The sequence below is a fragment of the Dysidea avara genome, chromosome 7, assembly GCF_963678975.1.
Source record: "Dysidea avara chromosome 7, odDysAvar1.4, whole genome shotgun sequence".
In the NCBI taxonomy this organism is placed as follows: domain Eukaryota; kingdom Metazoa; phylum Porifera; class Demospongiae; order Dictyoceratida; family Dysideidae; genus Dysidea; species Dysidea avara.
Window position 1 is genome coordinate 21164681 of NC_089278.1, and position 25629 is coordinate 21190309.

The 25629-nt window shown below is 39.5% G+C and overlaps 2 protein-coding genes across 2 annotated transcripts in view; one reads left to right on the forward strand and one right to left on the reverse strand.

The window, feature by feature from the left end:
• LOC136260375 (vesicle transport through interaction with t-SNAREs homolog 1A-like) overlaps positions 1-7450 on the reverse strand; it is a 27696-nt gene extending 20246 nt beyond the window's left edge. The window contains exons 1-2 of the mRNA XM_066054087.1: positions 7254-7450; positions 7039-7097 (exon numbers count right to left, since the gene is read on the reverse strand). Coding sequence (XP_065910159.1) covers positions 7039-7097; positions 7254-7344 — 150 coding nt within the window. The 5' untranslated portion in view covers positions 7345-7450. The remainder of the gene's footprint in view (positions 1-7038; positions 7098-7253) is intronic.
• On the forward strand, positions 7436-25327 carry LOC136260376 (uncharacterized). The gene is made up of 4 exons (XM_066054088.1): positions 7436-7594; positions 8404-8564; positions 8850-8918; positions 25172-25327. Exons 1-4 carry the CDS (start codon positions 7540-7542, stop codon positions 25214-25216), a joined length of 330 nt encoding a protein of 109 aa, XP_065910160.1. The 5' UTR covers positions 7436-7539; the 3' UTR covers positions 25217-25327.
• Positions 25328-25629: the final 302 nt, after the last annotated feature.

Here is a 25629-nt window from a genome sequence, read left to right on the forward strand (position 1 = left end):
TGGCTACAATTCCATCCCATGTGCTTGATGCCCTTGCCCCACTTAGTGCCATCCTGGAAACAAAGCAGGACGTCCCGAAGGAAACTGTTAGTGCTGCCACAGATGCAGTTAAGCTACTGGGAAATGCCAGTGCCCGAATCAGTCACCTCCGACGCACAAAGGTCATCTCACAAATGAATAAGGCACTGCTCCCACTGGTCGAGGAGGACTCAAACTTCGGAGAAGCGTCGCCCTCTTTATTTGGGCCGGAGTTTGCCCAAAAGTCGAAGCAGCATGTGGATCAAGTGAAGGCAATGAGGTCCACCCTTGGCACGTCCAAGCCGTTTTTTCGACCAGGCCCCCCCCAACAGCCGGGGGGGTTACTCTCGCAAGCCGACACGAGGAGGGGGAGGAGCCCAGAGAGGACGGCCAAGCCAAGGAAAATTATTCCAGAAGAACACTTGGAACAAGTGACTCATGCACACACGTTTACAAAAAGTGTGATAATGAATTGGAAAAGTACCCTATTGAATCAGATTGCATGTCTCGGAGTAGAACATTGCCATCAACCAGACCTGCCGCAGGCAGGCAGGTTGGCTCATTATATGGCAAACTGGTCTGCCATAACACAGGACCAGTGGGTACTAAGTACGGTACGGGGATACCGGATAGACTTTGTGGCAATGCCACGCCAAGAGTCACGGCCAACTCCTCCACACTATACCTCGGAGCAGGTCACACTAATACAGGAGGAAATATTCAAACTCCTACAGAAACAGGCGATACAACCTGTGGAGTGCCCCTCGGAGAGGGACTTCTACTCAAACATATTTCTGGTACCCAAAAAGGATGGGGGGCAAAGACCCGTCATCAACCTCAAAGCGCTAAACAGCTTTGTTCACCCAGAGCACTTCAAGATGGAGGGAATTCACACCCTGAAGGACCTTCTGGAGCAGGGAGACTGGCTGGCAAAGATCGACCTGAAGGACGCATACTTTGCAATTCCGATACACCAATCACATCAGAGATACCTGCAGTTTCAATTCCAAGGGAAAACCTTCCGCTTCACCTGCCTTCCCTTTGGACTCTGCTCCGCCCCATGGGTGTTCACAAAGACTCTGAAACCAGCCCTGGCTGTGTTACGCCAGAGAGGGATTCGGATGATTGTCTACATAGACGACATACTCCTTATAGCAGAGTCCAAGGAGCAAGTTCTGGATCAGTCTCAAGCTGTAGTATACCTACTAGAGTGTCTGGGATTCATCATCAACACAGAGAAATCTGTGCTCACCCCAGATCAGACCATAGAGTTCTTGGGTCTCACAGTCAACTCCATCAATATGGAGCTACGACTTCCTCCTGCCAAGATAAAACAGATTCGAGCAGAGTCTCGACAGATAATGAGGATGGCAGGGCCAACCTCAGCCCGAATACTAGCACGCCTATTGGGCAAAATGAATTCAACAACATGCGTAATTCCCTCTTCTACAGAAACCTGCAGATGGCTCTCTCCAATGCCCTGGAGACCAACTCCCAGGATTACAAGGGAACACTGATCCTCTCGCCAGCCAGCTTGGAAGAGCTGAAATGGTGGAACACGGAGATGTTCAAATGGAATGGGAAGACTCTCCTCAAGAGGGAGATAGACATGATTATCGACTCCGATGCATCACTACAGGGATGGGGAGCTCGCTGTGGAATACAAACCACAAGGGGAGCATGGTCACAGAAGGAGGTAACCCTCCACATCAACTGTTTGGAGTTGCTGGCAGCAACATTATCAGTACAGTCATTTGCAAAAAACAAGTCCAAACTAAACATCCTGCTGAGGATCGACAATACCACAGCAGTTGCTTACATCAACCATCTGGGGGGGACAGTCTCAAGAGACCTGGTCAATCTGACAAAGGATCTGTGGATGTGGTGTCTGGAGAGGAATATACACATCACAGCTCAACACCTCCCCGGAATCCAGAACACTATCGCAGATGCAGAATCACGAGCCCAGACGGACAGGACAGACTGGAAGCTGTCTCCCCCCATATTCCACAAAATACAGGAAAACTTTTGGTCCACTGGAAGTGGATCTCTTTGCGACTCGTCTGTCTGCCCAGTGCCCACGCTACTTCAGTTGGCAGCCAGATCCATCTGCAGAAGCAACAGACGCATTTCTCCAAGTGTGGACCCACATCAAGGGGTATGCCAACCCACCATGGAATCTGATAGGCCGGACACTTTCTCAGGTCCAGACTCAACAAGCCAACATAGTGCTGGTAGCACCAGTGTGGAGATCCCAACCATGGTATCCCACACTCCTATACATGTTGGTGGATTATCCCAAACTAATAACAACAGAAACCGAGATAATGGTCAACAGGGACAACTCACTGATGCTCCCACAACTAGCCGTATGGCATATCTCAGGGAGAGATACAGAGGTCAGCAGCTTTCGGAGGAAGCTACAGAACTTATGCTTAATTCCTGGAGGACTAAAACAAACAAGTCCTATGACTCATTATTCACTAAGTGGCACTGCTGGTGTTCTGAACAGAGTTCAGATCCCTTTCGTAGCCCTATAGCCCAGGTGGCAAACTTCCTGGCATACCTCTACAAGGAGGGATACCAATACAGCTCTGTAAATGCCTATCGGTCGGCAATTTCCTCAGTTCATGAGAAGATCGATGGCTACACAGTTGGCCAACACCCCCTGGTCTGCAGGCTTGTAAAGGGAGTCTTTCATGCCAGACCTCCACTGCCACGTTATTCACAGACCTGGGATGTTCAGAAAGTACTAAACTACATTGACACACTAGGGGACAATCAGACGTTGTCCTTGAAACACCTATCATGGAAAGTGACAATGCTGCTTGCATTGTCTCGCCCATCAAGATCAGCTGATCTGTCAAAACTGGATATATCCAAACGGGTGTACAACCCAGACGGAGTCTGTTTTTATCCAAGCACCTTGGCCAAACAGTCAAGGTCCACATCACAGATTACAAATTTCTTTTTTCCCTTTCTTCCAGGAGGGAGTAGATTGTGTCCAGTGTCAACCTTGAAGGAATATGAGAGTAGAACACAACCCCTTCCGGAAAGGGAAACCAAACTGTTGGTAGCAATCATCAAGCCACATAAGGCGGTGTCTTCAAGTACTGTGGCTAGATGGCTCAAGTCCTTACTGGAAGTTTCAGGCATTGATACTTCAATATTTGGTGCTCACTCTGTCAGAGGAGCCTCCTCGTCTGCAGTGGCATCAGCAGGGATTTCCACCTCAGATATCCTCAAAGCTGCAGGTTGGAGTTCTGAGTCAACTTTTCAACGATTTTACTATAGACCGATAGACAACACATCATTCGGCAGAGCGGTGCTCAGCCAACACAGTCAACCAGCTACAAACAACACCGTTGATATGTGAGACTGAGCCTTCTGAATTATAATTCATAAATGGCTCAGACCACGGAGTGGTTGCCAGCTATTTGGAATTATATGAAGAAGGTGAAGTTGAGCATATCAACGGTCCCACCCACCCATCCCGTAGGGAATGGTTGCAGCTATTCAAAAGGCCGAAGTGGGTGGTTCGATTGTGGATTTTTATTTTTATCCGGAGGATATTTTTACTGCGAAAAGCTGTTCAACTAAGAGAACTGGCCAAACACCGTTGATATGCTCAACTTCACCTTCTTCATATAATTCCAAATAGCTGGCAACCACTCCGTGGTCTGAGCCATTTATGAATTAGTGTTCACCATGGTTGGCAGATTAGCCAAGGTATAGTTTTTGCCCTACAGTCACTTGTGCATAGGAGTAAGAAGGCAGTTTTATTGAAGAAATGGCTACATGGTGACGTTTTTGTTTACATCTACCACATTGTAAACAAATGCACGTGACACACAAACCATTGGGGCTACAGAAATGAAAAAAAGATTTTCAAACTCCCCATGAGTGGGTGAATAAGATGGTACATAGGTTTAATCGATTTAACACTTCCTTTCCTGTTTGATTAAAACTTGCGTAAAATTTTCTTTGTGACACACGTAATTTCACAATTTTCTAAAATTTCGTTTTTCTCAATACGCATGCTTGTGCTAACTAGACAGGTTTTTGCTGAGAAGGTCACAAATTTGATTATGTTATTTTAAGGTTACAGTTTCAGGGATATGCACTTTTCAGACTTATGGAGCACACCTGGTCCCAAGGGGTTCAGATAACTGAGGTTCCACTGTATTGTGTATTCAAGCAACTTTGTTACATAAAACATTTTGCACTTCATCACAGCATAGAATTGTTAGAAAGTATGACTGTACTTGGTGTTTACTTGAGACCAAGCATTTATTCAAAACCCAATATTTCTATGTTCTACACCCCCAGCAACTAAACAGAACCAGGCATTTATATGGGATGAGTCGTAATTTGAGGGCAATGTGGTACCTATATGTACTTACAAAACAGGTGCAAACTAGACTGCTAGTAGTACCTGTCATATTAAGGACTTTTTTGCAAATTGCAACAGTTACTGTACAATAAACAAACATAAATGACTAATCTGTACCTACTATTACATTTTATCTCAGCAAAAACCTACTTAGTTCTCACAACTACCAAATTTCATTTCATTTTCTCAGCATTATCTACACTATATCCAAGGAATGGATCAACAAAGTTAAGCTTATAGTGGTGATGAAATTATAGCACTGGACAATAGGAAATCCATTTGTACAGTGACTATACTAAAAATAAACCACAGGCGTTTACATTCACAGCCATAACTTCCGTTTGCATTAGTCAACAGCACTGGGATTTAAATATGTACGATGTGATTGGCAAATTAATGAAGGTATGGCTTTAGCCCTCACTTGCGCATACGCGTATGAAGGCAGTTTTATTGCAGAACAACGATGTTTACATCTACTACATGATAAACAAATCAACATGACACGCGTAACATTGTGGCTACAGAAATGAAACAAAGACTTTCAAGTTCTCCATGAGCAGGTGAATAAGACGGTGTATATGTTTAATTGATTCGAGACTAGCTTCTCTGCTCAAAACTTGTGTATTTTTTTTCTAATTATAGCATGCGTAATTTCACCAATATTTTAACATTTTGTTTTTTTCCCTCAAAACACATGTTTGTGTGAACTACAGGTTTTTGCTGAGATGGTCACATTTTCGGGTACTTTGTCACTGCTGTATTTCTAATCAACTCATAGAAAAAAGCCTACATGTGTAATTACATAGCCTTTGTTTCTAACGTCCACTGCTTGAACAGAAAATTTTATGCTTGCTCACAGACACAAAAAACCACACACAATTAATGTACAAATAATTTGTTCAAAATGATTTCAGAAAACCAGGAAGGCATCCACATGATATTACTACATCAAAAAGGACACCCAACAACAACATCAATGCCAGGCACCACCATGTCTGGTTGTACAAATCAAATTCCAATACAACACTGGCATGACTAACTTTACTCATAAAACTTTGGAACTTACTTAAATGAGTAAGATACAGATTATATACTTGACTCTTTTTTCTGTATAATACTCTAATAAAAGGTTCACCAGTTTTGTTCTATTTAAAGCCCTACTCTCAACAAAACATAATATTTGTACTCCTAGGCATGTGAATGATTGGGACAACAAGGAAACCAATTTAAAAAAGGCCATGTTCTCTTGGACTGAAACGAATACATAACATATTTTCACACCTGAGTGTATTTTTAACCCTTAAACCCGAAAACTGGATTTAAACTTAATACACATGCCTTGCACAAAGCACTGTAACTTTCGAAGCACCTATTCTATGGCTATGCAATTTACGTCAATCCACTTGTGATGTAACAAGGATTAAAATGATACCCAGGGTTTTACCTAACAGAAATGGTAAGTCCAAAACTAGCCATGTAAGCAACTTTTCAGTAGGAAATACGCAAACCCTTTACATACCTTTATAAAATGACCCATAACTCTGTGGCTGTTGCTCCTATCGCCTCGCAACAAGTTCCATTGGATTTGCCATTAAATTTTCCATCAGGCCATATACGAAACCCACAATTAATATTAAACATGTAGCTAATTTAGAAACATGGAGACATGACTTGCTGTTGTTCATCGCTTCATAACAAGTAAGCTGCTGTAGTTACAGTGTTCATTTAACCTTCTCCAAGTAGCCTAGTGAACAGACTTTTAATCATTGTGTTGTTGTTGTAGCATTTCGTGAATACAAACTTCATGGACATTTTGCCTCCTTTATCATAAAGGTCATGTACTGTTATTGTTAGCAGCCATGCTTTTACACTTTCTGTAATAGATAGGACAACCTTATATTAAATAACACCAGTTATTCTCATGTGATGGATCTGTGTAGCCTTAAATGTATGATAAATTTTAGCCTATTGATTCTTAGTCTCACCCAGACCACACACAAGGGTGTGGTGACATACAATACAGACTTCAAGGAATTCATCAGCCTCCAATAAGATTCAAGAACACATCTATACTTTCGCGCGACTAGAATTGGTTTCTCACCTTCTCCTTAACAAGTCAGTCAATCAATGCTTCATCACAGCATCATGGATTCTAAGCAGGGCTCCAGTATAAGTGAAGATCGATTTCATGCCTCGCAATTATTTAAAATGATATTGTCATAAAGATATTGTAAGCTTTGCTTCACAGGCAAGTATTTCTGCGTGTTTCTTCAGCTGGTTCATACTGATAAGACGTTTATATGCATAGGGTTCAGCGATGTCTTCATTTACTAGATAAGCATATTTTACTTAGAAAACGATGTTAATTTAATACATACACACAAAATTACAGGATACTATTATCTGTGATGTCATTTCAAGGAAACAAATTGTAATGATCAAGTTCCAATGTGGTCACTATAGGTTGCATCATATTAGGGGATACCTTATCGTATGTGACAATAACTGGGCCATGATGAAACTAAGGGGGCTTCACTGCTTATAAAGCATTTAAAAAAAAAATACAAAATTATCTGTATGTGGTGGGTGGGTGTGTGTGTGTGTGTGCGTGTAGCTGTAACTCTCACCAGTTCTTTGGCTTCATCTAGGTTGCCCTGGACAACGCCAACTTCAGTTTTTTTATCAGCTAGAGTGACAAAACATGACTCAATAATGTGCTCTAATTAGAACAAAACTAGTTTAAACGTGTCTTAAGATGTTACTGAAAGACAGGTACACTTGTAACACAACAAGTACTACTAAAGTAGGGTGTTGCACTCAAATATACTAAGTTAACGCTCACTTCCTGTAAGATTTGGTATCTTTCCGATCCGCGCGGTGATGTCCGCGGTGATAGATGAGAATTGTTGTTCATAACTCTCGAACATCGACATTTTATCCCGTTTTTCTCCCCTGAACAAGTGAATTAGGCAAAAACTACAATACGCACACTCCACCCACAAAACAAATTTTTACTATTAAACGCGCACCGAGAATTAAGCGCGTCTAGATTTCATTATTCTATCAGTGGTCAATCATCGGACATCGTTCATTTCCCTAGCCATTTCCTGTGCTGCCGAAGCTAAAAGATGTCTCAAGTTTGGTCACATGGATTGTTCGGGTGCTTCTCTGACATTACAACTTGTGAGTTTTTACCGAAATATTTATATGTTCGTCTTTTTTTTTCTTAGCTGTGTTCTAATACATTTTCATCCTTGTGTAATCACGCTGTGTTGGTCTTTGTGCAGAAACACTTAACCCCCAAAATCTTACACGTGCGAACAATTCAACTGATGAAACTTGAGAACAGATGCTTTGAACAAATATTGAAATATTATCCAAAACATTGGATAACATATCTCTGGAATATTATTTGTATTCCCAGCTGTACATTGTCTGCCACCTCCAGGAGCATAACAGTTTTCCGTGTTTCTTTTCAACCTTTAAGCTAGAGCATAAAAGCCCCAGAGATCTGACCCACACTCTATCACTAAGTCATTATGATATATAGTATTAGTGTTACAGGTGAAGAAGGCTCTGATCTGTACAAAAAGAATTACACCAACTACACTGAACCCTAAAATAGTCTTGCATGGCCAGACTACTTTTTGCCACCACTATATTGATTAGAGACTATTAAGTGCCTGCTTAGAGAAAGTGTCTGGGCCTACTATTTGTTTACAAGGTGAAGATTTGACCAGAGAAGAACAAGGTCATCAACACCTTCCTCAAGTGTTATTGTGAAATCAACCAAGCCCCATCACAAGTGGGGCTTGAGACTAGGATCAAACTCTTTGGAGCAGGTGCTTATAGTCTAACCAACCTTAGGGTTAGGGTTACCTAGCCACCCTCAATGAACTAATACTACTACTGGATTCTCTAATGGGTTCATAACCACCACCAGCTGGTACTCCATTCGCGTTAGTTATCACTCCACGTGCCCTTCCCCCTAGGTCTGATCACATGGATTATCCCGTGCTACACAGCAGGAAAGAATGCTGAGTCAGTTGGGGAGAGTTGTCTAGCACATGGTGTCTACACACTATTGCCATTAATTGGCTGGTACTGCCATGCTACTGTTAGAGGCAAGATTCGAGAGAAGAAAGGAATCGATGTAAGAAACTGTCTGGATAGACCATGTTTCCTTCCATTTAGAAGCTAGTCTCTTGTAGACAGACCACTACTGTGGAGTGCTTCTCTCTTTTCGTATTTGTCAAGATTTTTAATTTTGATAACACTCACTAAAGCATGCAGACCTTTAAAAGCTCCTACATGTAAACATGTAAAAGTGGTTTGTCTAATTTAGAGGCATAAATGACCCAATAATTAGAGTGTAGCACTTCAAACTTTTTACCAATATGTGTGTTGTGTCATGTATGTTTTCTTATTACCACCACAGGGTACTTTCTTCAACGATTTACTGCTGTCTGTGTTCTGTGAACTGTGTGCACTAGTCCAGGAGGCTCAGGTGAGCTACTTGTGTACCCCATATATTCTAATAAATGCACACAGAGTACATAATTGTATGCATGATATGTTTTTCACCGAAGGCGTGATTAACAGTATTGGTTAGTGTATCATATGATAAACTAGTTATGTGATTTTATTACTAGATCACACGAACTAATTTTGTGATCACATGATCCAACTATCACGGATCACATGACCAGCTGGTGTGGGTCATGTACAGGGCTGTACACAGATTTTGTATGACAACAAATTTAAAGCAGAAGTTACCTGCGTTAATTTTAGTTTTAAAAAAGAAGCGATTTGATTGGCCAAAATCTTGTGCATGTGACTTTGCTTGTTTTTGTTGTTGCACAAGAAGTATTAGAATATGTGTACCATATAGCTGGGAAGTGTGGCAAGTGGGCAGTGTTTTGCCAAACTAAAATCCGCCTAATTGTTCAATAGAAATCTAATTAGCTTTTAACAAATTCACCAAACCTTTTTTCGCTACTATCCTATCACAGCAAATTTTCCAAAGTTTCCTCCTGCCAAGTTTTCCGGCTATCAATTTGTTCTACTTACAGCGTAATTATACCACATGTGTTATGACAATAAATGCTTAAATGTTGTGGAAAATGCTGCTGCTAGCTGTTTGGTTGTGAAATAAAGTATTGTCTTCCCAGTGCATAGAACAGACTGTGTGTGGTAAATTCAATATGATAGTAGTGATCATGAAGTTTGGGCTTTCCTGCCCAATAATATCACCCTAATACCAGCCTCACTTTTCCTTCATGACATTATGGCAGTATTGGTTAGACATAATCAAACTCAAATGTGCCTTCAGACCAACTGACCCCAAGTACTTATTAACTAAATTTTCTACTGATTAACTGATCCCTTCATAATTTGACTTAGTCACAGTAATGGTCGGACGTCTGACATTTTCAGACCAAAATTGGTGTTTGTCTGAACATGTTACATTTTGGTCAGACACATTGTCTGATCATGATATACTTACTATTGGTAGAAAATTCCTCCAGGATATCAGACTTGACAGTGCTCCAAGGCAAAAAAACAAGTATGTACAAATGTCTGATCAAATATGCTTTTGTACAGACATCATGTCCTAATGTTTCTGTCTGCTTATTTCAAACACTTGACTATGGTCAGTGCTCCGGGCTTGATTTGTTCACTGTTTGATGTCGCTTATGCCCAAGACTGCCTTTTTGCCAACGCAGCAGCTATAATGCATCCATCCATCATGGGCTCACCTTTGTGTCCCATTTCTTTCTCCACTACCGGTAGGGCGGTAATGACTTCAGGCTATCACAAGAATCTTCTGTAGCCACACTACCACCCACTTTAATAGTATAACTATGTCGTAGAGGTGTGTCTATAGCTAGTCTTGCCTCAGACTATGTACAAGTCATGTGTTGGCACACATTTTACGGAGGTGCAGTATCAGCAGTTGTAACTCAATAATAACAAGAGCTAGATAACACCTGGTTTATAGCTAAGAATCTGTTTCAAGCCCGGTCCACAAGTCCTGTCTGTGAGTCCAGTCTACTAATAAAATACAAAATGAAGCAAACTGAGAGAGAAGAAATTTTCACCAGTCAAAACTTTACCGTGTACAACAGTGTGTTCTTGTGAGATACGTTTGTGCTATATTAGCTCACCATTCATGCTTTGCAAAAGGTGTGTGATTTCTTGGCGTCTTTCCTAATAAAGACATTCTAAACTTTCACATCAACAATTGAACGTGTTTACCGTATGTCAATAGGCTTAAGGAGGTATGAAACATGAATTTGATTTCATAATTATAACAACAACAGTATAGAGTCAGATTTCAATAGTGTGGAATTCATTGAGAATGCCATGCTAATTTGACAAATAGAATACACAATTCAACATGTGGCAGTGTTATGCGCACTAACTTGCATCACTTAGTACATTAGGATAGTAAATGATGAAACTTTTTAAGCTTACTAAATTGTAGGCAGTTTGTGAATTACCTAATGCATTATTGGCTAAATGGTAAATTCAACGGTTATCTGTCAAAAATGTTTGACTTGTGATTTATTAAACTTTTAGTCGTGCTAAACTATTGTTTACACAGTACATATCCAGTACAAAGTACGTAATTTTAATATTTTTTTATTCAATGGAATTTTCTAACTTCCTGCCTGATACCTTCAGACAAACATACTTCAATAATGGGTTAAGGCTACAGGCTTGATTTTTCACTGTTTGGCGTTGCTTCAACATGACAGGTGCCTTTTAACATATCACAGTACATACAATACATGCATCATGGACTTACCTTTGTCCTCCTTTGTGTCCCTTTGTGGCTATGTTCAACCCGTTACACAGCAGTATGAATCAAGTACTATTCAAAAAGCACCTCTGCAATCAAAGTAGCCACTGTGAAAAATACGGATAATTTCCATTACGAAGGGAAGATCACGTGCTACCGCCAAATTGACACTTTTCGCTGTCAGCGAAGATGAATGGGACACAAAGGAGAACACTGGTAAGTCCTGCTTTGTACATACTGTGGTATGCCAAAAGGCACCTCTTGAGCCAAAGCGACGTCGAACAGTGAAAAAATCAAGTCCGTAGCCCTAGCTGTTGTCGAGTTATGCTTGTCTGAAGGCATCAGTCAGTTACTCAGTCAGTCAGTAGAAAATTCCGTTAAATATATATTTTAAAATCCCATAGCAACTTGTTGAAAGCATTTCGGGTTGATCTGAAAGCTTGTTTGGGCTTAGTTTTACCTAACCAATACTGCCTCATCGTCGTCAGGGAAAATTAAGGCTGGTTTTTGGGTTATGTTATTTCGTGGGCCATGCCTTATTCCTTTGTGGTCCCTATTATACAGTAGTACTGTATGATATTATACTTGTATGTTTGTGTAGAAATCTATTACTTGATAACTCCCAAATGCATCACTTTTTGTCGAAGTGACTTGCCTTTTTGGACCACTTGCTTAGTAAGGTTAAAGCCAGCCACCCAAATGTGTCATTTGTGTACAAAGGACCTACCAGATAAATATTGGTGACCAACTCCTCTTCTATGTTCAAGGGTTTCCACACAGTCCATGAACTTTGCCTCCCACGAAACTTTGCTAGACTCATAGACCATGTGTCTGATTTCTGATATTACACATTCACAAGTGCTATGGGTCTTTGATCTTATTCATCTGTACATTAAGTAAAATTAAACATTAAACTCTCAGGATTAAGGACACAATCAAAAAACTTAGTGCTGATACAAACACTGCAAATACTTGAGCACTTGTTGATGAAGACTGTAGAGTTTGATTGGTGTAGTTTAATGCATAATGCTTGTCAGAACACTAACTTTTAGTACTTTAATACAGTGTGTGTATATCATTGCTGTTACTTGAAAAGTTGTAAACTACTGCCTATGGCAAATGGAATGCATGAACTCGCATTAATAATTTTGTATTCCAATGATCTCTTTTTTGGGTGTGGGGAGGGATAAGGAACACAAGAAATACACTTCTAATACCTGTGGTGTGAAGTTTTTAATTGATGGTTTGGCAGTTTCACAAACCTTTAGGCATTCTGGTAGTAAGCAGTCATGTATTCACATGAAAGTACGTAAGGATACTTCTTTTGATTAAAGGCACATGAGCTTACAATTTAATTTCCAAGAAGTCTAATTATCATGTAGTTGCTGAACTGTTGAGCCTTACATTGATGGTGACAACTTAACCACCTGTTTATCACTGACCATCTAGTTAACAGTGTTGCCATAGTGACTATGTTAGTTGTGTGTAAATCACTGTTCTAAATGATGACAGTATCAGTTATAATATATTTTGTGACTACTGTATAGTGCTGTAAATAAGGATCAGAAATTGGCCAGAGAAATTTTTTGTAATGCGTTTGTCTAATCAAAACTCACATTTTGTTGTGAAATATTTGACTTTCCAAGTGCTAAAACAAACAACAAATGTTAAACCAAGTGATGGCCAGGTTCCCGAGCCATTTTTAGAAGCCATATAGCCTGTATAGTGTTTGTGTGTGTAACTTAATAGTGGATGGATTTTGTAATCTCCACTAAAAGTATACCACACCACCAACATAATGACTGTTCTATTAGAGTACTTTATCCATTAGTTATGTTGTGTCTCTGTGGCATTCACAAAGAAGAGCCATACGTCTGCTGTACTTTGTGTTTAAGATCAGCTTTGAAGTATCAAATTTTGTAAAATAAAAGGAGCAATAACCACAAAAGTTAACACGTTAAAGACTGCAATGGTCCCACACAATCACTTGGTGATCATATCCCATATATGTACAGAGACTACTTAGTCTCCTGTCTAAGGAAATTATAACAATCAGTTTTCAGTTGAAACTTAATAGTAATGTTTAGACTATACCACCCATTGTGTGCTTTGAAATTCTACTACTATAGAATACACATATTTAAAAATGCAATAGACACACGCTAGATGGCCTATGCTACCAATTTTTTTTTCAGTGAGAGCACTTTGCTGAATTAAAATCTTGCCAACTGCAAATCGCCAAATATTAATTTCACCAATATTAAATTTGTTTGTTATATGGTATTCTCTTTATATAATTGTTTTGATAGTTGATACAAGCTGTCAATTTTTACATGCAGTGATAGAGGCACATCAACATGTCTACAAATGGAATAGTTATGGTGGACTAGTAGTGTGTGGGGCATGGCTAGAACAATAGTATTAAGTCGGCTTGCAACCACTTCATTAGAACGTGTCAATACTTTATAGCCTGAGTGAGCGCTGTTGCAATGGTAGATACATATTGTTTCTCTATATTTTTGGCATTTGAACTGTCTTAAGTAAAAGTTAATAATTATTGCTACTGTATAAAAGTTACACACAGAACTTTGAACCTCTAATAAAGTTAATCAAAGACATGCAGTATAGCTGCTAGTAGTATAAAAAATTAAGTATAGTAATTATGTACCATTTTTTGCATTCAAAATTTATTTACAATGAAAAAAAGCAAATTTACAGTAGCAAGGCATTAACCAACTAATACTCAACCTTGGCTTTGCCTCAGTTTCTATTGCGTCACCTACCATACCGCAAGATGGTTTTGACCAAGAAAAAAGGAAAGATGTTAAAATCAAATAACAAGATACAATGGACCTCAAAAGAACCAGAGTCATTACTGGCATAATGAAAATCCCTAATTTCAACATGCCCAAACAGGCAGAGCCGAATACCTGTGAGTTTCGTTTATACCAAAAAACAGTTGTTACTTAAACATTGTGCATTTTTGTGTATTGCTACTATAGTGGGAATGCAAAATGTATACGTAACTAGATAGTATTGTGACATGAGAGTGTACATGAACTACAGGCCTGTGGTAGCTGACCCAGCATACGGATTAGGAGCTTCGGAATGGCTTAGGTTAGGGTAAGGGTTAGGTTAAGTTTAGGATTAGGGTTAGGTGACATTTTACGTGGGGGTTCAGAAAATTGTTGCTATAAATATACAGGACAAATTTTGTGCAAGAGTATGTAAAATTTCTCCTAAAAACCATTGTGTATAAGGTAGCCAGTATAGTGTATTAGTAAGCTTACAGTGTTTCAAAAGGATTACATGCCAGGCTTCAATGCTCATCTCCTCTCAATTTTAAAGGCTCTACTTTGTCTGGTTTCTAACTGTGGACTTATGGTTGTCATAGGAGAGACTGTGATAAGACTACCAAACAAATGTGATGTTTAAATGTTAAGATACTATATGCAGTGATTGTTCTAGTGCTTCAACCCAGAAAGGCTAAAATAGAGTTTTCCATGACCAATACATACTCGAAGGCTAAGAACAATTCCCCTTCTTCTCACTCCCAAGAAAGCCAACATGAGATTGAATCTGGAGACAATTTACAAATGACACTTAGAGAAGTTCTCAGTAGAGGTTCATAAGTACATAAAACCCTTTATATATACATGCCCCTCCTACCCATCAATATGATTCACAATTCCTTACTTTGGCTACACCTTATCAGTCACTAAGTCAAGTCACTAAGTCTAAGTCCTTGAAATTATGTTAGGTAATCCTAAGGCTGCAGCACATGTTGCTGTCAGACCTTCAGTGCTGGTCACTGTAAAGTGTTAATAATAACGCATTTTATCCTACAGGGAAAGTCTGTATAACACACCTCAATGAACAAAGTCAAGTGGAATTCCAAATATTAGATCACAATCACACTCAACACACAAGTGGGGGATGAACTGATGGATTTCCCTTGAATAACTAGCTTTGGCTTCACTGACAATACTTTTCTCATGGCTTCGTAAAGACCCTCAAAGGACACACCTATGGATAGTTGCTACATCATGGGGGGACCCTGAACATAGATGTGCATGGACATTGTACTACATGGCTACAGAGCCTAATGTCTATTGGTATGTGTTATGTAGAGAAATCTGCAAGCTTGAACAATAGATAAGCATGCCAACGCTGGTATTTTGTGATGCTCTTTGTGGTCACATATTGCCTGTGGACTTGCATGCTTTTTTCATCACTTACACTAGTTTGATTCCATGACAATCAGATTCATTACTGCACGGACTACTCTGTGTGAACATTTTAAAAATGTATCACTTTCACACCTCAAATCAAAGGAACTGCCCTGGCTACGTTTACACTTGCTATCCTATGAGTTGAAAATCGTTGGGCTAAGGTGAAAACTGGTGCTATAGCAGGCATTTCTGTACGTTTTTGAATATGGACCACACCCACATTACTGATAACACACAATTACTACTCTACACAAAATGACCACTCTACAAGCAAGCTTACCCGTCTTTGCCTTTCTATAATTATGCCATAAACGATTCAACAACACTGATTAAAACATTAAACTCATGTAACCAAAATTCTCTGTAATATCTCCAGGATTTGTTTATTCATCATGGTCAGAACGTACCAACTCCTGACCCATAATCGAATCTTTCAGGCATGTATATATTATGTATCCAGGGGTTGCACTTGTATTGGCTTCGGTGATTAATCACCTGACACAAGCTTATGGATCGGAAGTGTTACATATCAGCTGTAACATGGGGCATTCAGGGTTTTGCCTGATATATATGCCCGACACACTGAGGGCCACAGGCCCTAGGGCTAAGCACATACATATCAGGCACCCATGTTACAACTATATTGATTTTTCATACAATGTGATAGTACTGTATACTAGGGTTTGCACCTTATCACAACAAAATATTGACCAGAAACCAGCCTCACAATGCATACCTTCATGGTGCCTTGGCAGTATTGATTAGAAGCCCTAAAGTGCCTTCAGTGCAACTCGAAATGCTCCCAGTAAGTTGCTACCAAATTTTTATTCAGTGGAATTTTCTACTGACTGGTGCAACAGGCTATGGACTTTTTTTGCTGTTAGATGTCGCTTCAGCTCAATAGGTACTTTTTGGTGTACTACCGTATGTACAATACATTCATCATGGTGTACTCCTTTGTGTCTTATTTCTTTATGCTGGTAGCACAAGATATCAACTCTTTGTGGCGTGAAATGGCTTCCCTGCTGATCATCACCATGTGCTATCACATTGATAACAGGAATTGTCCATATTTTCTGTAGTGACAGCATTGATTGCAGAGGCACATCTCATGCTGTTTTCATGTATAACACGGATTGAATAATGACCATTTCACTTCTCAGTAATTGATGGTTTGGCATGCATTCAGATGCCAAACTAATTGTGTTTACTGCTGGCACCATTCTTTCTTTTGATATAGAAATAAAAAGTATTGAAACAAGTAAGGCCACCTACACATGCAGATATACTAGTGGATACTTAATCCCTAGGATTACATGACCACTAGTATATCTGCATGTGTAGGCGACCTCCCTTGTTTCACTCTTCTTTTTTTTCTATATTCAAACTTGAAATTCTGTGATTGTACTTTAATACATGTATGTAACACTTTCACACCTCAGATCAAAGGAATTCCAGAGGATACATTCGCCATGTATACCTCAACACAGGGAGACATCTAATTGTACACTGGTTTACATTGAAATGTATCCCGGGAAAGTGGTTGCACTTCTAAAAGAGCAAGCCACTTTCATCAAAGCAAGTATGGCCTTGATGTGGATGAGGTAGTGGTACCACCCTCTGTTTGTTTTATACAAGCTCAGACCGAAATCGATTGTGGAAATAAATCAATGCTCACGTGATGATTAATACAAATTGAAGTATTACCAGAAGCAGCAGTCAAATGAAGGCATTTTGGTTTTCTTGCCGTTCTGCAAGTTGGAAAATGTTACTTAAAGGTGAGAACTAGTCTCACAGTGCATTCCCAAGCATTTTGGCATGTTTTTTGAATGCAGACACACCCACATTACGGACGACACGAGTTAACTACTCTATAACTAAGCTTACCCATTTAGGTCTTTAGTACATTGTGATTAGTCTTTAAACAACGGGAAAGCATTAGAACACTTGTAACTTCCCCGAAATTTGTACTACTCGACTTTCCACGATATCCGTAGTACTCGTCAGTTTATTATAACAACTGTAGCTGCAACGTTACTTGCTGCCTAACCATAATTGAATCTTTCAGGCATGCATATTATAACAAATCCAGTGTTTTAACTTGTATTGGCATTAAGGCTATCAGCCTTACAGAAGTGTTACATAATAGCTGTAACCTGGGCACTCGTGATTTGCCAGAAATGTATGCCTGCAGTCCTCGGGCTGTGCCCTTGGACTTTGGGCATATATTTCTGGCAAATTACTCGTGCCCATGTTGCAACTATAAAATAGCCATCTTCAATCAATGTTACCAACACCGCAATGAACTCCTTTCCTGTAAATTGTAGCTATGTAGTACTGGTATAATACACTATCCAATGTCCATGCACATCTATGTTCAGGGTCCCCCCATGATGTAGCAACTATCCATAGGTGTGTCCTTTGAGGGTCTTTACGAAGCCATGAGGGAAGTATTGTCAGTGAAGCCAAAGCTAGTTATTCAAGGGAAATCCATCAGTTCATCCCCCACTTGTGTGCTGTATGTGATTGTGATCAAATATTTGGAATTCCACTTGACTTTGTTCATTGAGGTGTGTTATACAGACTTTCCCTGTAGGATAAAATGTGTTATTATTAATACTTTACAGTGACCAGCACTGAAGGTCTGACAGCAACATGTGCTGCAGCCTTAGGATTACCTAACATAATTTCAAGGACTTAGACTTAATGACTTGACTTAGTGACTGATAAGGTGTAACAGAAAAGGGGCCAAAGTAAGGGAAAAATGTTAGCTAGTTTAATTGTGAATCATATTGATGGGTAGGAGGGGCATGTATATATAAAGGGTTTTATGTACTTATGAGCCTCTACTGGGGACTTCTCTAAGTGTCATTTGTAAATTGTCTCCAGATTCAATCTCATGTTGGCTTTCTTGGGAGTGAGAAGAAGGGGAATTGCTCTTAGCCTTCGAGTATGTATTGGTCATGGAAAACTCTATTTTAGCCTTTCTGGGTTGAATCACTAGAACAATCACTGCATATAGTATCTTAGCATTTAAACATCACATTTGTTTGGTAGTCTTATCACAGTCTCTCCTATGGCAACCATTAGTCCATAGTTAGAAACCAGACAAAGGAGCAGTGTGTAAAGCCTTTAAAATTGAGAGGAGATGAGCATTGAAACCTGGCATGTAATCCATTTGAAACACTGTAAGCTTACTAATACACTATATTGGCTACCTTATACACAATGGTTTTCAGGAGAAATTTTACATACCCTTGCACAAAATTTGTCCTATATATTTATAGCAACAATTTTCTGAACCCCCACGTAAAATGTCACCTAACCCTAATCCTAAACTTAACCTAACCCTTACCCTAACCTAAGCCATTCCGAAGCTCCTAATCCGTGTGCTGGGTCAGCTACCGCAGGCCTGTAGTTCATGTACACTCTCATGTCACAATACTATCTAGTTACGTATATATTTTGCATTCCCACCAGCATTGGAAGTGGGTCACACCTGTTGACCCACTTGACCCATTGACCCACAAACCAATGTGGATGTGACCCACATGTGACCCACTTCTGTAGTTTTTATATTTTTAATTGTATTGTAAAATGTAAAATGAGATATAAATTAAGATACAATTGAAAATCTGTAATTTGCTAATTGATTGTACAAAAATCATTAAAATTGATAAGGTCTTGTCCATGTACACTTAGATTATCCCTTTTCTAACAGCTTCATAAAAGACAACAGTGGATTCCACAGCATCATCTTTTAGGCGGTTCCTATCTTTCCGTGCAATACGTCCTGCCCCACTAAAATGCCTCTCAGACTCAGCACTAGATGCTGGTATGACTAACACTTGCCATGCCAAACAACTCAAAATCGGAAAGTTAAAGCTCTGCTGTCCCACCACAGCAAAGGATCAAATACCGACCTCACAGCATCAGGCTGCTGTAAATCTACAACAGTTATAGGGTTGTAATGTCGGAACTCTGCGTCAACATCAGCTTCAAAATCTGATACATGGCCACTACTTTTAGAGGTACTGGAAGCCACATTTCTAAATTCAGCAAATGGGTCATATTTTGCCTTCTTGGTAGATGTTTCATTATCAGAGCGTTCTGTCTTGTCTTCAAGGTCACTAGTGTCTTCAAGGTCACTAGCTGTCATGTCTTCAAGGTCACTAGTGTCTGAATCATCACTGACAAGAATGCCATTAAAATGCATTGCATTTTCCCGTGCAGCTTGTACTGCCTGCTTAAGTAGATTCCTCAGTTCTTTACCATCCTTAACGAATGAAAAAGATTTCAGGGATGGGTCAAGATAAGATGCTGCAACATGCAGGGCAGTTATGTCCATCCACATCTTCTCATCCAAAGCCATGACCAAATTCCTTTTGAGGATACGTCCTGCAACACTGTCAGTGGTTGGCAGTAATTGCGAAGCAAGTAGTATGCTGGCAAAACAGATTGAAGAGTGACAATGTAAGAATATTCCAAAATATCAAACATTGCCTCAGCCTTTTGCAGTATCTTCAGCACCTCCTCTAATAGTACTATATCTATATTAACTAACAAGTCATCTCTCTTTCTATCCCTCCAAAGTGGCCTCAAAGCATCAAAGCTAGTAAGAATAGAAGAAAACTTGCTAATCAAACTACGCCATAGTCGTGTCTTTCCACCACTTTTCAAGGTGGCTGGCAAGTTATACTGTATCCCACCTGATTTCTTAACAAACTTTACAAGGCAATCAGCACATTCATTCAATGAGTACAATTCAGTGCTCTCCCCACAAGACCTTTCCCATCCTGTATTGATAGAGGTGGACAAACGGTGGCATGCACAATTAATGTAACACTTGGAGTTTGTTGCAGCTACCATGTTTGCACCTTTATCAGTGGTGCATGGCACATTCTCTGCTTCTAGCCCAGCTTCAATTAGAATCCTATCTAAGGCTACCTGGATGTGGTCAGCTGTCATTGTCTCGGGAAAGAATTTACAGGCATACTGTACATAGCACATTTAATAGCCCATTGTCTTTTATCTGGACCGGATTCCTCTATCCAGAAAAAGGTTACATCTAGATATGAGCGCTGTACGACACTATCTAACCACAGGTCACTAACAAAGGAAACTGCACCTAACTTTGATGGACCAGCTATCAACTCTAATGCTACCTTGTATCTGGCCAAATGTCTTAACAATATCACTTCGAACTGTTTACGTCCTGCAATAAAATCTGAGGCAGGAACACGCCCATAACCTGCACCTAAATCTACAAATGCCTGAGCAAAGTCTTTCAGTGATTCTTGCTCAACAAAACGATATGGCAATTGTGCGGCAGCAACAAGAGTGGCAGTCCGTTTACGAATCAGCATTTTGGTTTGTTCACCTACCTTCTTCCCAGTGCGTTTCACGAAGCTATCTAGTGTCTTCATGCCAGGAACCCTTTTTACAACTTTGCTGGCACAGCTGCTATCACTACCACTCACAACACTACTATCACTACCACTTGCAACACTACTATCACTACAAGAAGATGGGGTACATTTCTTTAAATGGTCCAGCATATTCTTTGTGCCTAGTGATTTTTCTTCCCCGTTTGCCATTCTTTTATAAAGAAGACAGGACTTACACACACTGCAACAAGCAACACCACGTACTTGCTCGTTCTTCACTGGATCCCAAACAAGACGAAACTGGTCCAAAGCACAACTGCCCTTCGACTTCTTGTTAATCTTAAGAACCAACTCTCCCGACACCACACGCTTTGTAACAGTTTGAGGCGATATGGTATCACACGGTTCAGAATAAACACCAGCAGATGGCGGCTCAGACGCAATGTTCAACAGTGCCGCTCCTTCACGCAAATCCGAGTGCAAATCTGATGTTCAACCAGCAGCCATATTTCAAGTTCACGTGATCTAATTAATTATCTGGGTCACATCCGAATAATTTATTTCGTGGATGAGACCCGCTTGACCAGGCAAAAAGTGACCCGGATTTCCCGGGTCATCCGACCCACTTCCAATGCTGATTCCCACTATAGTAGCAATACACAAAAATGCACAATGTTTAAGTAACAACTTTTTTGGTAACAAAACTCACAGATATTAACAGTAAAGCAGTTTCTCAACTTGTTTCACAGTCTTCTTCACCTGATTTCAGTTGAAAATCTGTCCTTGATCATCACAATCACCATTATCTCACTTGAAGACTCTGCTCATGAAGATGACAACAAGGCGACTGATCTTGGGTGATTTACTGAAAGTGATGCTGCTTGAACAGTGCCACAATGGGACCATGCCAACTTGTAGATTGACAAATAAACTTTCCAGAATCTACAGAGTTCACAAACCTCAAAGATATCTTCTTCTTTAACACGTTACGCGAATTACAGTAGCTGGCAAAGCATTGCAATTGATCAAACTTGAATACCATTTAGTTCTTTATGATGTTGGCACTATCCATGTGACCTTCCATATTCAATTGATGAACACTAATAGCCTGACGGCTTATGTAGGTACGGTGCATATATTTTGTAAACGTTTATGCAGCTTTAAGGTGGCTGGGAACAGTTTCCGTATGGCTTCACCATGAAATTTACAGGGCCTAAAACAAGCAAATTATCTTCATGAAGTGTATTGTACTAACAGAAATCTATGAAGCAATTTGTTCTCTACCGTTTACAACAAACAGGAGCTCTCTGGGATGCGTGTAGTGCAAGTTACACATTTAGCCCTTCAGAGTGAACTCTTCCTTCGCGCTTGGAGCTATGAGGCTGGATTCGCTGTTAGACACTATTTACGTGATTATCTATCATTGTGCGGAGCTACTTTTCCTACCAGGTCTTTAGTTCACGCGTTAATTCTACCCATGTCACACACAGATTTGAAATGGGTTTTTTTTAAATTTGCCACTGCCAGGCAGAAGCAAATATTAAAAATTGGCTTCCGCACAATTGCAGCTTATTTACTACTGCTTGCCCATCCAAAATTCGACAGTCGTATCTTGAAAAACCAGCAACTAATTCATTTTTGTGTGGAGGCTTGTAATATTAGTGCGCAGCGATCTTGTTAAATGCTGTGATGATGTGTGCTTATGCAACATAATTATATTCATTTCAAATGACAGGAACTGGTGGTCAACCACAGTCTTGTCAGTAATGATTATATTTAAGCCTCATAGCTAATGTGATTGCTTGTAAAACACTGTTGAAACCTTATGAAAACTGTTCCGAGCCACCTTAAGAATCAAGGAAGATGAAGACAAATAGGTAAATCACATTTTTATGCTAAGAGTGATCAGCCTCCATGACATTACTTGGTAATAGATTAGTTTCATACCAGCTTATATTACAGTATACCGTATACAAACTAGAATAGGAAACCTTCACTACACAGTGTAGGAGTGGATTATCACAGAAACTCAAGACGATGTACATTTGTGATAATGGCAGACCACACATGAATACATGCTGGCATAAACACCATGGTGACTGGTCCAGGATACAATTACACTAATTGCATAGGAGTAATTTTGTGTATGGGATATGCATAAATATAGGCATTCTAAAATAGTATGCACAATGATTATATAGGAGAAATTTTGTGTGGTGGTATGTGAAATTATTCCTGCAGTATGCATATATATATAAAGGAACAATTATGCGTGGCTTATATACCTCTTAGGGTTAACATATTTTGTTTTGACATGGTCTCTCTTTGTTTGCATGTAATGAAGCCCAGCATTGATGTGTATTTCCACAGAAAGGTCATTCTGTTTTCACCTGACAGTTTGGCTTGGCATTTTTATCACCTGATTTTCAGATTCTCTACTGTAATGACCCTGATAGCATTGTCAAATGGAATTTAGTTTGTAATAAGGTAATAATTATCTCAGCGATATCCTCAAGGTACACATTAGTTTGTTGGTTAAATAAGATGATGTTTCTATCATGTCCTCACCACTCTGTGGGTAGAAGGTGTTAGCATGATCCAAAGATTGAACAATTTTGTGTAAACAAACCATTTTGTACTGAACTTGTCTTCTCATAATAACTACACAACCAACCCATGTGTGTGTACGTATGTGCGTGCTTGTGTTTTTCGCATTTAGCAAAGTCTCACAATGATTGGTTCACTAATCTTTGTCCATAATAAGACAAGTGATTTACGAGCTAAAAAGTTAACCTAACGATGTATGGCTAGTTTTTAGTACAGAGGTCACAGTATAGTCTATATGACTAGCTATTCATCAGGAAAGACAAGGCAGTTTTCGTGATACAATAGTAACAGTGTACAGCCATGAATGTTGTACTAGAGATGTCATATCTATCATCGTACATGCTATGAAAGTTTTAATTCTTAAATATTCTCTAGTATTCAATGTACATTGTGTCTTTCATGCATGCACGCATGCACGCACACACACACACGTTGTGGACTAATGTTTGGTCTCAAATAATGCCAGGTCCACAATGAAGGCTTGTGGGAGAGGGGGAGGTTGTCAAAATGATACATATATCAGTTGCTGCAAAGAGATTTATGTAGCTACATAGCTACTGTAGTCATGCAGAAATGACTGTCTTGGCTTTTGTATAAAAATAGAGTTATTGGTACAGCAGAGAGGCCTTACCAGGAATGGAGACACATTATCTATAGGACATAGTTCAGTTAGATCATACCAACCAAATTGTTGTTAGAACTGACAAGTCAGCATTAGATAATGGCATTCATCCCATTCATGAAAGACATTTAACTCTACATGATAAAATATCTGGTACCACAATAATGTCTAGAGCAGACATCCTAGTCTTACAGTGTGCTAGTAGCACAAACCACTGTCCAGTAAATTTGATCCAGTCAAAATATTAGCTAGCTGAGTGGTTACATAACTGAGAGTACCTAGGAACTATATAAACTTACTGTACTAATGCCAGTAAAGTATATGCATTGTGATGTGCTCACAATGGTCAGCAAATGGTTGAAACTTACCGCCTCTCAAATACAATAGCCACCACAGATTCACCTCAAACATACACAAGTCAAGACCAGATACTACATTTCTGGACTCAACCCTGTCTCTTGTAACCACCACTATTCTAAACCCCCACTGCACTGTACTGTACTATGCGGGCATGCAACAATTTAAGAGTGCAGCAACAGTGAAACCTTCATTTAATGGACTTATGGTCAGTTTAGACAAATGGCACATAGAGTGGCTCACCCTATCACATGCATAGCATTTCTTAATCATTTTGAAGGTTTTCAGTGATGAAACTTTTAGTCAGCCATGTAATCTGTCTTGTTTATAAAGTCCTTGAAAATGTGTACAATTGTGGTAATCTACAATGTCATTTGACACTTGTATGTTATTTTGTCCTATTAAAGATTTTGTCTATAGACATGAGGGAGTATAACATGTTCTCATATCAGATTATAGCTCATCACTTGCTAACTAATAGACTGTTTATGTGATAAATAGCCAGCTATAAATTTGTCTACTCTGTATAGTATACAATGGGTGAAATAACCTTCCAATAGGAGTTACGGCTTTCAGTGTAAAGGTTGCTTAAGTGATGGTATGTTAATAAGATGCCATTTACTGACCAAGTCAGCTAACAGCAGCAGTCATCATGTCATTATACTTAAATTTGACAGTTTGCAATAACATATTTCACTGTGCACTGACAAACTCTAGCTGTAGCTTACACCTGGTTTATTTCCTTATTAGGAGGTTAATCAAGCTCCGCCACCTCTGGCTATGAGCCGGGAATGACCCTCCAGTGATTGAACAGCCAAACAATGACTGCAGAAAATGTTGGAACTGATTTTTTCTACTTGTACAATGCTGCTAATAGAAATATGAATACATCTTATGTACAATTTAGTTTCAGTGTTATTGATATGTACAGCAATAGTTACTAGTAGGGGGTCTTAGTGAACTTCATGTAAGGATCATCTTCACTTGGATGTTGTTGGTGCTGTTGTTGTTGTTGTTGCATGAAGTAGATTAGAGGTGAAACATGGCCTTTTATAATATCTACCAGTTTTGCTAGATCATTAGAGTCAGTAATGCCATATTGTGTAAGCCTCTTGGTGTCTAATCTTGCCATTTTGGCACCATCGACTTTGTGTTCACGAAATATTTGTTCGTACTTTGACAAGCCCATTGATTGCAGTAATGTCAAC